Here is a 15278-nt window from a genome sequence, read left to right on the forward strand (position 1 = left end):
ACAAACTGTGATCTATATAAGCTTGCGGCAATCCTAATATCTAGGATATTATGTTCAATTGTAATTTTAAAGGACAAACCATACACATTCAAGCAAGAACTCTATAGCATGCCTGCTCAATCAGGCCATACAATTTTCAGAATTTATGTATCAAGCATATCAAACAAAGAGAGTAAACCATATGTTTTCCCAGACACCATATGCTGGAGAGTCAAGCTAAGAAGGGAAGATGGCACTTTATCAGCATGGTTGCTGGTCAATCATTCCTAATTTCTATTTTGTCAAAACGTGATTAATCTTCACTTCTTTTTTCCTTGTGTTTTATCATTAATTTTTTTCTCCATATTTAGAATACAACAACCAACAGCAGAACAAAAAAGAAAATTTTTTCAATAAAAAAAAAAAGCATGCTTAGTTTTTGCTTTCCAGTGTTTTATCAGCAACCAAAACAGAAATTGAGAATGATTTCCATTTCTAAGATTTCTCGAAAAGAGCAAAGTCATTGAATTGACAATTGATTAAAAAAATTAATAATAACAATGATGGAAATACCTGAGCTAATCTGTGAGATTCAATCCCCTTCCTGATAGAATCCAATATGTTGTGAAATTTAAATACCTCAGCTCCTCTTATATAGCAATAGGGATTACTCAAGAACCTGAAATCAAAGTAACCAAATAAATGAACCCAAATTCGTAAAAAATAAATAAATAAAGCATTAGGGATTACCCCAAAACCTGAAATCAAAGTAACTAAATAAATGAACCCAAATTCGTAAAAAATAAATAAAAAATACCCTAAAGATAGAACATGGCTCAAACAATATGCATATATTAATATCAAGCCTAGTTAAACAGATATACACAATGAGTACATTTGACTCAAAACTCATAATCAATCAAGCCCACCAAGTCACCCTAAACAATCAAAATCACAAAACCACTCTCTCACTCAGGATTGAATCGTTGCAGAGACTGTGATCTACATAAGCTTGCAGCAATTCTAATATCTAGAATATTATGTTCAATTATAATTTTAAAGGACAAACCATACACGTTCAAGCAAGAACTCTACAGCATGTCTGCTCAATGAGGCCAAACAATTTTCAGAACTTATGTACCAAGCATATCGAACTGAGAAAGTAAACCATATTGTTTCCCTAGACACCATATGCTGGAGAAACAATCTAAGAAGGGAAGATAGCACTTTATCAGCATGGTTGCTAGTTAATCATTCCTAATTTCTATTTTGTCAAAACCTGATTAATCTTCACTTCTTTTTTGCTTGTGTTTTATCATCAATTTTTTTTTTCCATATTTAGAATACAACAACCAACAGCAGATAAAAAAAGAAAAATTTTTCAATAAAAAAAAGCATGCTTAGTCTTTGCTTTAGGGAACATCTCAACTACCCAATTGCCAAAACAGTCAAAGGATTTACCAACATGTTCAAATATTGTAATCATCTAAACCTATCATTACAACAACAAATTAACACCAACCAATTGTCAATTGATGCTATTATCTAATTCCTATGCTCTATTCACAAAACTTAAACCAATTAATTGAAATTTCAGCCTAGAAACTCACCCCTTGCTTAACAGAACTGAAAACACCAACCAAACCGCTCTATCCAAAGCAACAAAAGACCACCTGCAAAATATCAAAAGAAAACATAGTTATAAAAAAAAAAAAAAAAAAGGAAGAAAAATTAGCTTGAGTATTTTATGCATGCAGAATCTTTTCATTAAACCAAGAAATTAGCTTGAGCAAAATCTGTACGGAAAGAAATCACTCTGTACGGATCCCCTCATTTCAACATTGCTTTCATGATTCGTTTACAAAGCATATGTTCTGATGTAAATTGTATTACATATTACAGGTTGTGTTACTGCAACTGTGGGGGAAAAAAAGGAAATCATATAGAAGCTGTATACAAAATTCAAATGAAAACCCAGTTGATAATACAGAAGGACATGCATCAAATTCCTGTTTTTCTTTTTTATTAAAAAAAAAAAATTTTAATTTCAATACCTAAAATATCCAGAAGTCTATAAGCTTGGGACTTTTTTTTCTTTTTTTTTTCTTTTTTTTTTTTGCAGACACAAAAAGAATCTCTTTCAGAAGATACAATCAATAAGGACCAGTAAACCATGAATTAAAAAAAAAAAATTAAAAATTTAAAAAAAGATGGAAAAAGAAAATTTATATGGTTAAACAGAAATAACAAACTGGTGAAATGGATCATCGCTATATGTTATAAAAGAAAGGTAGTCCGTGAGATTGAAAAAAAATATAAACATGAATGAATTGAGAATATAAAATAATTATTGACCCGCATCTTATTACAGTACTGTGAATGGCAACAAACCAACCAATATTATCATGCTAACTAAGCTGGAGATCCTGGGTTTAAATTCCTAAGACTGCAACCTTCCAATATAAGCTGAGGATAGAGGCTCACATGTGAGGAGTTAGATATATTCACCATGAGAGAATATTGAACTGAAACTTCGGGGGGTTTCTATACCTCAGATACCTTTTTCAAACTCCTTACATTTGTCAGTCATTACACAAACTTTGGGACATCCACTAAACAATCAAAATCACAAAACCACTCTCTCACTCAGGATTGAATCGTTGCACAGACTGTGATCTACATAAGCCTGCGGCAATCCTAATATCTAGAATATTATGTTCAATTATAATTTTAAAGGACAAACCATACACATTCAAGCAAGAACTCTACAGCACCTGCTCAATGAGGCCAGACAATTTTCAGAACTTATGTACCAAGCATACCGAACTGAGAAAGTAAACCATATTGTTTCCCTAGACACCATATGCTGGAGAGCCAATCTAAGAAGGGAAGATAGCACTTTATCAACATGGTTGCTAGTTAATCATTCCTAATTTCTATTTTGTCAAAACCTGATTAAGCTTCACTTCTTTTTTGCTTGTGTTTTATCATCAATTTTTTTCTCCATATTTAGAATACAACAACCAACAGCAGATAAAAAAAGGGAATTTTTTCAATTAAAAAAAAAAAAAGCATGCTTAGTCTTTGCTTTCCAATGTTTTATCCGAAAATCTGAAATCAAAGTAACCAAATAAATGAACCCAAATTCGTAAAAAATAACTAAATAAAGCATTAGAGATTACCCAAGAACCTGAAATCAAAATAACCAAAAAAATGAACACAACTCTACAAAGGACGAAAAATCTCCCAGCCAACAATCAAATTCATGAAATAAAGACCAAAAGATCTGTTAAAAAGTTGATGGGATGCATACCTGAAGACAAAGGATGCAAATATTCGCAAGCAAGAAAGATGGAAGTCTGAGTCGAAGGATGTAGAAAGGATGAAATCTCCCGACCCCAAATCTGTGAGACGAAGACTAAAAGTGCGGCTGGATTTGCAGCTCACCTCCCAAGAAAAAAATCGATGGCCCCCCACGCATGTCCAGCAACGAATACAGATCTTCCATGGCTGCCCCCCAACCAGCTGGTTGGAAACGAACTGAAAATAGAGGGTTCTGTCAGCGGACGAAACCCTCTCAACGAAGGGGGAGGGGCAAAAACGGCAACAAAAGAAGCTGTTTAGTCAAGGGCAGTTTCGTCAATTTGCTGTACTGAAGAAAAAACAAAACGAAAACAACAGCAAAATGAGGGGCATTTCCGTCATTACACTGTGCTTAGCTACAGTGTTTAGTTGCATTGGGCTTTAGTATATATAGAATTTCCTTTATTTCCAATACTCTCCATCTTTTAACATTAGCATATAAGTTTGTAACAGAGTAGGGATTGAGAGAATCGATAATTGGACTGGGGTTTTTCACACACATAATCAAGATGGAAGAGAAAGGAAAAAAGAAGAATTTACATGGAAGAGAAAGGAATAAAACCAAATAGACAACTAACTCGATCGGAGCGATCCGTGGACCAAAGAAAATGATCAAATGGCACAATATGCCTTTGCGGCATACTCAGTTTCACTGAGGTCTTTCTGTGCTCTAAGAAATTCTAGATGATTGAAAGGCTTATACCTTAAGGGGTGGTCCTTGTCCAGAAGCTCATCTGGTACATGTATCACCCCTTTATGCAGTGAAAACAGTCCGAACGAGTATCTCACCTCATTTTCCTTCAATGTCACTCTATGTCTACACGGTCGAACTCGATCGTTGCTCCAAACCTGGCCAATCAAAGCATGCAAATATCCTTAGCCTATTTTGGATTGCTTCTCACATGGCTAGATTTCTAATAAAAAATTTCAACATTCTTCGAATAACCGAGCATCTTGAACAAACGCTTATAAGCAGAAGTAAGCAGAAGTGCTCCTGTAAAAGAGTCTCAAACGAGTGGCAAACCTGAAATACGTCTCCCGCCATGAATATCACGGATGAAGGCAGAGGATCAAAAACTACCCACTCATCAGTCTTTGTATTGATCTCCAGACCATTGACATTATTTTGATGGAGTATGGAGGAAAAGGTCTTGTCCGTATGACTGCGTAAACCCACATCAACTCCAAGTTTCTTGGGTTCTTTGTATTTTATAAGCCGGAGATAATAAAAAGTCGATCGGAAGTGATCGTCATGGTACTTTTCTACACCATAGTTTTCAAATACCATTCTTGTCACAGCTTCATCTATCTCTGCCATCACTTTTGCATACAAGTCAGCAGTCTCACTGTGCAACAAGAACAAGTGTATTAATCTTGTAAACAAACTAATAAGCTATATATATAGTTGTAAATCGAACTTGGAAGGCAAACTTGTATGTAGAATAAAATTATACCGAAATTGGTCGTTTCCATTTGGCCAAAAAAGATGTGTGAATTCCTGAGTTTCTTGAGGGTTTGTGCCATTAATAATTCCAAAGGTATTCTACCCAGAACGGGAAGTAACGTAGCCAGCACGTAAAGGGTTGTCAGGAGTATCGACGGGGAAATTAAACAACTCGTCAAATGCATTAAAGATGGTTTTGTGAAGTTCAGGAGGAACTTTGCTGGGTAGGATTGCCATGAAACATCCGAGCTCTTCGAGCGCCCGACAAACGTCTTTGCGTGCTGAGAGCCAAGAGCTTGTCCCCGGTTTCAGGCAGTCCGCTTTCGAGAAATCTACCACTGGAATCCTGGCCACAGTTTGGGAACTCATGTTCATCTTTTTTCTTCTTGGTTCTCTCACTGGCTGTATATGAGATTTTGAGTGCTCTAGGCATAAAGTAGTGCAAGATGCATGATGATATTTAGTTTTGTTTTGTTCCTTAAACCTTGTCCAAAAAGGCCAGGATGAAAAATAATAATAATAATCAATTGACAGAGGTGTTGGCATTTCATCAAGCAGGTAGTGAATGGCCCATGGTGGACGTTAGTTGGTTCCGCCCTTCTTGTTTTCAATTTTCACCTTAGCATATGCATGTGTGTTTCTAGAATGCTGATCTCCAATGCATTGGTAAAGTGAAATATAATGAAGAGTTTTTAGGTTCAATGTTCTCTGAATTTTGATCCAATTTGCATTTTAGTCTTTTAATTTCCAAAATCGTTTTTGTGGTCCTTCAACTTCCATTTCGTTAAGACCAATGGTCCTGCCATCAATTTTGTCAATTTTTTCAGTAAAAAATGACCATATATTGCGTATGTGGGGATTAGTTGAAGGATAAAAAGGGAAATTACTTGGCTCATGATATATGTGGCGCAATTCCTACTTGGCTTACGAAATTACTTGGCTCACTAGCTGTATATGAGGTTTTGAGGTCTCTAGCTGTATATAAGGGTAAAGTAGTGCAAGATGCATGTACCAAAAATGATACCTAGTTTTTTTCTCTTCCTCAAACCTTGTCCAACAAGGCCAGGATGAAAAATAATAATAATAATCAAGTGATAGAGTCCTTGGCATTTCATCAAGCAGGTGGTGAATGGCCCATGGTGTCGATAAGTTAAAGCAGGAGGGCTAGCCCGGTCAAGAGGCCCCCTAGGCCTTTAATTTTGTTTTTAGTGGTCAAGGCTTTTTAGAGCAAGCGTTAAGCTCCATCACCTTGGGCAAGGCCAAAAATAAGACTTGCCTGAGCTAATGTTTGGGCAAAATGATTTAATACTGATATCATTCTGACATCAGCAGTCAATTTAAATACCAAAAAAGAATTGAAAAACAAAAACAAAAATTTTAGAATTTTTTTTATATTATAAATACCTAGTCATATTCTTCACTTCTCACACCAGAACTCCATACAAATTCATCTCTTTATATCTCATGTGAATAATGATTGCCCTTGGATTGCCATGGCAATTGGTGGAAAACCCAACAAAAAAATTGCTAGGGTCAGGCATTATTCATGTGAATAGTAACAGTTATTGCCTCCATTTGCCTTTTGCCATGGCAAAAGAGTGGAAATGCTCTAAGGAGTAAGTGATTGATGTCAATACCAAAACCACTTTTCATTGATTAATTTAATGTGATTACTATATTGTTTGAGACATTAGTTTGTGTGCTTAACGTGATACGATAACCCAATTCATCCCCAACCCCTTGTTACAACTCTTTGTTTTTTTTTTTTTTTTTTGAGAAGAAATTCTAGGATTGCATTCATAATTCACTCAAAAAAGCCACTAGCTACAAAGAGCCAATATAAACTAGCCACAAAGTGTCATTACAATAATGGAACGGTCTAACATCAAAATTAAGACAATCTGGTGTGCCTCCACTAACGATCAAGCAAGATTGAAGAAACTCTGGCATAGGCATCCTAACTAAGATTGCAAACTCAGAATAATCAAAAAGAGATAAAGCTTGAAAAAACCAAGCCTTATACAAATAAAACTCTCACAAAAGGAGAGATGAAAACTATACAGAGAACCCAAAAATTTTATGTGACTTATTCCAAACATAAAGAAACCGTAAAAAGGATGGTGGTAGAGATTCGATGCAGAGACGTAGCCACCTGTGATTGTTGGAGGAAAATCATAACAAAACGAAGACAAATAGGAAAAACCTTTTGTCTCTGAAAATTTGGGAAGAAGAGAGGGAGGAAGAGAAGAGGGGAGAGAGGAGAAGGGAGGAAGAACAATGAATTTCTCCCCCTTCAAAGTGAAAATGACTCTAGGAGAGTTTTTTGGAAGAAAGGAGGCTAGAGTTTGGTATTAAGTTTGGGCTGTCTCTTCTAAAGCCCATAGAAATTTTCAAATGTGATTAAAATTTGGCTTGTAGATATGGTTGCGAACAATGTAATTTCTACTTTGAATATAAAAAATATATATATATATATATATCTTAAATGGGGAGCATTAGTTAGATAATTTTTCAAAAAATGATAATTGCTAAAACGTTATGTGTCAATTCTTTCAGCTAAACTTGTTTATGTAATCATTTCACCAAATTTTTGAAATTTCAGTTGGCAAACTGGAAAAAGTCACCAACTTTGAATGTCACATAATAAACCAGAGAACATTTAAATTGACGCCTTCACAATATCTAAATTTGATGCTTATTTACAGAGTATAGACATAGGAAAAACTGTTCATGCATCATGCATGACTGAACACATTGGAAAAACTGTTTGCATTTGGCATTTGGTCATGGAGATGAAGTTTCACCATATGCTTCCATTCCATTTATGGTCATTGGCTGCAATGGTTATGCACCAGCAGAGCAGCATGTATAGCCACCCATGCATTACTTAAAGATAATCTATTGGCCTAAACAAATGAAGTATTTCTCTGCAAGTTACGCCATGTTGACCCACCCAGAAAAGGTTTGTGGAAAGTAGAACTCCCACCTCATCATGCATATGCAATAAAAGTTGTGCCCATATTTTTCTTTTCTTTTCTTTTTTTATCTTTTTTCATTTAAGGAGTTGTTGGTGTAAAATGGACTAATTTTTTGGCTACATTTCGTAAAAGTAACAGTAAATTCCTATTTTTATAACGCTAGCTCCGCCTTTGCTTATAACCGGTGTATACAACTTTTCTTTACGTGCTAGCGACGTGACCAATTTTGTAGAACCATATAGTAAGTATACAACAATTGTAGACAAATAACTAAACCCATGACAGATAATTAATCAAACATGTAATGGTGTAAATGGGGTTGACAACTTTGAAGATTGGTTTGCATTTGACAAAACAAAAATAAGCAAGAAATATAATTGAGTTGCGTAGAGATACAGCTAATTGACTTGGTGTATGTGTTGTGTGCCATCAAATTAAAATATACATTACTTTATAAGTCATGGTCAAAAACAGAGAAAGCAAATAACAAAGAGCCTGGAGAGGGAACGGATGTGAGAATTGCAAAGATTGTCAAAAAAATAGTACTGCTTGTTGAAATATGTAGGTCCTTTCAAGATTGGAAATATATGGATCGATCCACCAGAGGCATCACACAATCTTCATATCTATTATATTATTGCTCTGTTCATACTTTATTCATGGAAGCCTTAGCGTTTCTACTTTTGTTTCTTTAGAATTTTGTACTGTGTTGCAAATTTCAAATGCTATGTTTTTCAAACTCTTTGCATTTTAAATGCATCAGTAATTAAATTATTTTCAAGTGCCCTGACATGGAAACATAAACTCGATACATTAAAATATGGTACGTGTGGGATGAATTTTTACGGGCTTAAGTGGCTATCAATGATTGATATAAGTTTAACTTTCGTATTTACGAACATAAATGACTATCAACTGTTGATATATAGAAATCGACATGAGAATGAATTGGGAAGAGGCAGAGCGGCGCACACAAAACGCGACGCTTAGTAATAAGAAGTTAGTTGGTGCAGATTGGTAGACATGATGAGGAATGTGGTGAGATAAACCGCTGGGTTGCTCAAGCTTTTTATGCATGGCTGCGCGATTTGCTTGATTTTCTTCTGTGAAGCACTCACATAACAAACCCTGGAGGGACAGGACAGAGATGACCAGCAAACAAAAGGACAAAGGTCAAGCAAATGACGACATACTGATTTGACGCTTTGCCCCCACCAACTCTAATTATTCATTGCATCTTCATAACGTCTGCATTTGAATTTCATGTTCGCTTTTGGCCTCCCATTACACATTGCTCTATAATTAATTAACTATTATTAATTAGTTTACTTACAAATTAATTACCCTGCAATTCTTATGAAGTTTTGCCATTCTAGTTGACTTGGAAATTAATTTGCATGTCATTCCAAATTACAAGTCTAGAAGTTATCTCCGTTTAATTTGACTGATATAAAAAAATTGGAAAAAATATAAAATATTTTAGCACTTTGTAGTCAATTACATAAAAATTATATACCCAATTTGTAAATACCATATTAGCAATTTAATTTGCGCAAGAAACCCCACGTGGCACCACACATAAAGATAGCTGCATGGTCGGGGTCACTAGCAGTGGAAACTATCCTCTAGGGTGTAGGGCAGTCTTAGGCCCCTACGCAATAAGTGTACTTTTTTCTTCTTCTTTTTTCTGGGGATCGAACAAATTAACCATCAATGTCATCAAAATGGTTTCTAATTGTCTTGCCTTCTTCTTCTCTTGTTGGTCATTTGGTCACCTACCAAAAAGGAACATGTACACTAATTTCCACTCAGTTTCAATCTCTGTTAACGGCTTGTCATTTTGCTTCTAGAACCCCCGCTATAGGTTTTCTCTTTTTTTTTTGTTAAAACCAAGAGGCTGACTTTTGGTGATGGAAATAACGGGAGAAAAGCTACGTACCAATTTACCAAAAAGACAGAAAAATAAACAAGAAAAGAAATGTGAGTTGAGTAATCGAATTACAAACATGTTTTACATATGTATAATGATTATTAAGGATAATGTTTTCTTACTAGCCGTATTTAAGTAAAGATGATCGTAGTAATGAGTTGTCATGTTATTTGAAAAGAGAATATGTAATTTAAATAGTATTTTTATATCACTGTGTATTTCACGTATTTTGAGAGTAAATATAAATGAAAATTGTGAATTAATTATAATAATATGTACGGTAATATTAGATATGTCCTCAGATGGATTTATTTATAATACAGGGCCAAAATATTAATGTATGTATGTCCCAGCGTACTAGACGGTGAAGATGTCGTTAGAATTTGTAGTTCCAAGAAGAACAGCAATCCTGATGTGATGATATAAAAAAAGGCATGATTCTGGACTAAGAAAGACAAGAAGAAAATCCTTGCTTCCATTCTGGCACACTCATTTCCTTCCAATTTTCTATTCAAACTCACACTTCTTTTTGCCACACCCTTTTTAAATTCCACTTGGCCCCGTTCCGGGAACCATGCTTATCCCCTTTTTCATCACACTTTACAATTAACCTATTTAATCTCTCTCTCTCTCTCTCTCTCTCTCTCTCTCTCTCTTTCTCTCTCTCTGTGAAAAGTTGTTAATATTAATTAATGTGGATTAATAATTGTGTAACTATCCTATATAGTATATCAAGGTAGCTATTAGCTCAATTAGGTTCCAAGAAGAAATTTAGGATGGGGAGAGCTCCTTGCTGTGACAAAGCCAACGTGAAGAGAGGACCATGGTCTCCTGAAGAAGACACCAAGCTCAAGTCTTATATCGAACAGCATGGCACCGGCGGCAACTGGATCGCTTTGCCACAGAAGATCGGTACCTCTCTCTCTCTCTCTCTCTCTCTCTCTCTCTCTCTCTCTCTCTCTCTCTCTCTCTCTCTTCCTCTTGTTTATACTTAATGTCAAATTAGAGTTTACTTGTTATATGAAATTGGTTATGTTTAATTTGTTTAGTTTTTTATGAATGAATTTAGGGCTTAAGAGATGTGGGAAGAGCTGCCGGCTTAGATGGTTGAATTATCTCCGCCCAAACATCAAGCATGGAGGGTTTTCTGAGGAAGAAGACAACATCATTTGCAGCCTCTACATAAGTATTGGAAGCAGGTATATACACTTAATATTATATACATAGTTAGATTAATTACATTGATGCAACTAATTTCCTATATCTAGCTGTACATAGCGAGGGCCTAAATTCATGATACAAATAAGGGTTTGTTTCATATATTTATGAATATATATGTATATATGTATATAGGTGGTCTATAATAGCGGCGCAGCTGCCAGGAAGAACTGACAACGATATAAAGAACTACTGGAACACAAGGCTGAAGAAGAAGCTTCTGGGCAAGCAGCGTAAAGAACAACAGCTGGCTCGCAGATCATCATCCGGGCTGATCAAACAAGACATCAGAAGATCATCAGGGAGTGGCGGTGGAGGGAGTAATTCTCATCCCATGGTTCCGGCAGCAGATGATCAAAGCCCTTACTGGCCAGAGCTGCCAGTGCTTGCAGTGCCAACAGTCCTACCTTACTCCCCATCAATTCAACAACATCAACATCAACAACAGCACCAGCCTTGTTTCAACGACCACGCATCCATCAGAAAACTGCTCATCAAGCTTGGAGGAAGGTTTAATTCAGATGTTCATCATCAAGATGACACAAATGTTCAACCTATCCAAGATGGGCCCACCATTAATCTTCAGTTCCCACCAGCTCTTGACTCTGCTCAGCAAGTTTATGAGCAACAGTCTTCTGCTCCTGTGGCCTTTATCAGAAACAGCAATGACATCATGGTCAGCTCTCATCATCATCAATTTGAACAAACCCAGTACATGGTCAACAACAATACAGATGACATAATTGGAGATGGTATGCACATGTTTCAAGGGCAAAATGGTAATTACGTGACTGATCAGCTTAAGGAAATGGTGTACAACAACATGAACCCACAAAGATTAGATGCGCTGGAGTTCCTATATGGGGAAGACATGATGATGGTTATGAATGGTGAAAGTATTGGGTGGGGTGAGATGCAGCTGATTTGTCCTCCTACACATGTGGCCTCCTCCTCAGTCGACGCCGACGGTGGCAGCTATGAGCGATTGGTGCCTCAAGAATTATGTGGTTTCAATAACGGGTTGAGTAGCTATCCTGCAGGGGTTCAATAAAATTAAAAGTGATGACCATCTTGTACATTTGATTGTAATAATATTATCAGAGATTTGGTAGCAATAGGGGAGGTGGGAATTAATGTTTTGTAGGAAACCCTAATAAGAAACCCATTCAATGATATGTCTGTTTTTTCTCTCCATGATTATTGTCCTGGTAATTGATGGTTACTAGCTATATATATACACTTCTCCTTTGTAATTTTCATACTGAATTTCTTCATTAATTTTGTTGAGTTAGGGGACTTTGGAGCTCGAAGCTAGCTAGCCCTCTATTTAGCAATATTACTTTGTGCACATTTGATTCATCATCAACTACATATATACATGTTTGTTTGTTTCTGTTGATTCAGACGGTGGGGATCAGCAATATTTCTCGAAAGAAGTTTTCAAAGAAGAAAAAGGGTATGTGTTTTCTCTTGCAATTAGTATCTATATATATTTATATATATTTATGTTGGTCACAATAATGTTCATTCGAAACCCGGCCGATAGCTAGGAAGAGCCGCACCAGGTTTCTATGGAACATGCTTCTTTAAGGCTCGCAAATTAATGCATCAGTATAGAGAGAGAGAGAGAGAGAGAGAGAGAGAGAGAGAGAGAGAGAGAGAGAGAGAGATAAAATTTTGAAAAGATTAATGCTATATTTTGTACACAGTTGAACTGGCACATGCTAACACCCTCCTCTGCATACTGCATACTGCATGCAAAGATAATCTACATTCCTTGCAAATATTTCAATAAAAACCATCTTCTTCTCTTTGTCTGGGCAAAGTGCATATATTCTTCTTGTCATATTATCCGTTTCAGATTTAAATATTGAAGATTCTTACTCCCTTAAGGCTAGCTAAGAGCATAGTGAAACCCTAGGGCTATATGTGTCAGAAGTATATACATATTATTAATGGTCCCTTGGATATAAGTGCATTCAGTCATGTCTACTCACAATACTAATGCATTCATTCATCTTGAGTTTCACTTTCAAATTATTATCTATGTGCTTCTTATACATACAGAAGGAGATACATGGGACTCATACATGTCATAATTATTTTCTTCTTCCAAACAGTACGAGATCGAGTCGCAATTTTTGTCTCCCTAAAACTTCATATTTTCTCAGACTAGACATGAAGTATGCTTTTTTCCACAGAAATTGAAGAAAAGCAAAGGAAAATCATGTGCAAGTTTGCATATTAGAGGGCATTCAAATAGACTAAATCTGGTCTTTTGATGTTCTGAGTACTAATTTCAAATGCCATAAGTGTCAATAAGCTCGATGCCGATTGTTACCTAACAAAGCTTCAATTATATATGTATATGTAATAACTATCAATTCAGCCAGCATGTGCTAGCTTGAGCCATGAATGTCAATTGTGCTTGTTTTAAATTCAAGCAAAATTTCTTCTGGATGTGAATACAGCAGGCAGATGTTAATTAGCAGAGACCTTTGTTAATTTTAGATTATTGTTTACCACATGATTAGTTTATTACTTCCAACTCTTGTTAGTTAACTAACTAAAGCTTCTTTTCTACTTTATTTCCAAATTCAACCACCTTTTTTCTCGGTTTTCTGTTTCCAACCCATTAGGGATTTCAATTATTCATTCAAAGTTTATAAGCAGATTATTAAGCGGGTATGATCATGAACATAGTTACATAAACTCTAGCAGTTAGATCCTGTGTGAGTGAAACAACCCCGAAAGATTGGGTACTTTTATGTAGTTAACCATAAGTTTTTATTTATTTATCACAACACACTGATGATTTAAGCCTGACAGCATCTATCCGCTATGCCTAACCTGTTTAGTTACGACTTACGTTTCTGGGAAAGGTCAAAGAAGTAAATTCAATCTTGTGGCAACATTTGATCTGTTGGCTGACTGCTACAAAGTACAATATTAGTCGATTCCAGTTGTAAAACTGCAAGATTTAGATTACAATATTTACTTTCTGTTGACATTTTGCAAACTTTTGCCATTAATGTTTGGTAAGCCATGGTCCTGACTTTGTTAGAATTGGTTGACATAGTTTGAAATTGGTTGCTGCCTTATCAAGCTAGAAGTTCAAAAAGTTGGCCCCATTAATTAGACCAACTCTCAAATTCAAAGTTTATATGAAACGTCTTAATCTTTTCATGATCTCCTTGAAAAACTAGGTTAACTAAATCCGAAAGAAGCAACCATATATATATATATATATATATATATATATATATGCAAGACAATAGAAATTCTTCTACACGTAAGTTCGAACATTATTATCGTGTGGATATCTATATGCTATGTAAAACATAAAATAGTTAGCATAATTAATTAAGTTTTCGGAATAATATAAGGTCATAAATATATGAAGTGGGATATCTAAAACATGGCCATAAGATCATAGTCTGTCTGGCTTATGTATATATATTATTACAATTATAAGCATATATAAAGCGGACATACAGAAACTCCAGCAAACAAATTAAGGAGACATTAACAGTTCTGAGAGCTTAACTGTATGAATTTTAAAATAAGCCTTCTTAATAATATTCATCTAATTTCTTCCTGTAAAGTTAAAAGGAATATCCCAAAGGAAGAAGAAACAGAACAGAAAAGTCCCCATAGAAAAAACCAAGATATCAAATTTGACTTCTTGTGGTTACCCTTTAAAATCCAGTCAACTTGGTGACGATAATAAACACCACCAAAATTTAATTTACATCTCTGATTGAGGCCCTAGATAGAAGTGACAAGAACCAGAGGACGACTCGTGTCACTGCTTTTTCATTCTATAATCAAATAAATCAAACCCCCCCTAAATATTTTAATGCAAATATTGATCCTTATTCACAATAATCTGCAAGAAAATATTATTCTTCATTTGTTTTGAATATTATACAATGAAAATGACACTCACTAACATGAAAAATTCTTGCAAGTTTGTCGTGCTGTTCAGCAGTTGGACCTGAAAAAAGCGGGTTTCTTCTGTATTATAAAAATGAAATTCATCAGAGAATAATAATGTAGCCAAAAGACTGCACAGCTACAGTAGTATATTACTGCATAGGGGTGTGATAATTCAATTATTATACCATTTACGAGGTAGTTTTTGTTTTTTTTATATACAAGCGATATTTTAGTTTAATCTATCTCAATTATAAAGAGGGGTATTCAAACTCGAGAGTAGAGTGAGGAGCATATTCTCATCCTCTCTAACCAATTTGGCTAGGCCTCTATATGCACGAGGTGGTTTTTGATTGGTGTTTCGGCTTTCAAAAGTAGGATAAGGAGAGAATATGATAGTTCTTATATATACTATTCACTTGTCCGATTA

General features: G+C 35.4%; 2 protein-coding genes and 1 long non-coding RNA gene across 4 annotated transcripts; 1 reads left to right on the top strand and 2 right to left on the bottom strand.

Annotated features, from left to right (window-relative positions):
- Positions 1-414: 414 nt before the first annotated feature.
- Positions 415-3604, bottom strand: LOC117621349. The gene is made up of 3 exons (XR_004584912.1): positions 3293-3604; positions 1590-1652; positions 415-658 (listed from the first exon to the last, which is right to left on the bottom strand). It is a non-coding gene; the product is annotated as an uncharacterized LOC117621349 (long non-coding RNA).
- Positions 3605-3954: 350 nt separating this feature from the next.
- Positions 3955-5161, bottom strand: LOC117612735 (2-oxoglutarate-dependent dioxygenase AOP3-like). The gene is given in 3 exon segments (XM_034341400.1): positions 3955-4191; positions 4367-4688; positions 4797-5161. Coding segments are annotated over 3 exon segments (924 nt in total).
- Positions 5162-10419: 5258 nt separating this feature from the next.
- LOC117612721 (transcription factor RAX2-like) lies at positions 10420-12145 on the top strand. Of its 2 annotated transcripts, none has more exons than XM_034341388.1 (3): positions 10420-10606; positions 10764-10893; positions 11048-12145. In XM_034341388.1, exons 1-3 carry the CDS (start codon positions 10471-10473, stop codon positions 11961-11963), a joined length of 1182 nt encoding a protein of 393 aa, XP_034197279.1. In that variant the 5' UTR covers positions 10420-10470; the 3' UTR covers positions 11964-12145. The 2 variants fall into 2 exon arrangements, with proteins under 2 accessions (XP_034197279.1, XP_034197285.1); XM_034341394.1 differs by having other exon boundaries at positions 10557-10606; positions 10744-10893.
- The last annotated feature ends 3133 nt before the right edge of the window (positions 12146-15278 follow it).

Source organism: Prunus dulcis, chromosome 1, assembly GCF_902201215.1.
Source record: "Prunus dulcis chromosome 1, ALMONDv2, whole genome shotgun sequence".
In the NCBI taxonomy this organism is placed as follows: Eukaryota; Viridiplantae; Streptophyta; class Magnoliopsida; order Rosales; family Rosaceae; genus Prunus; species Prunus dulcis.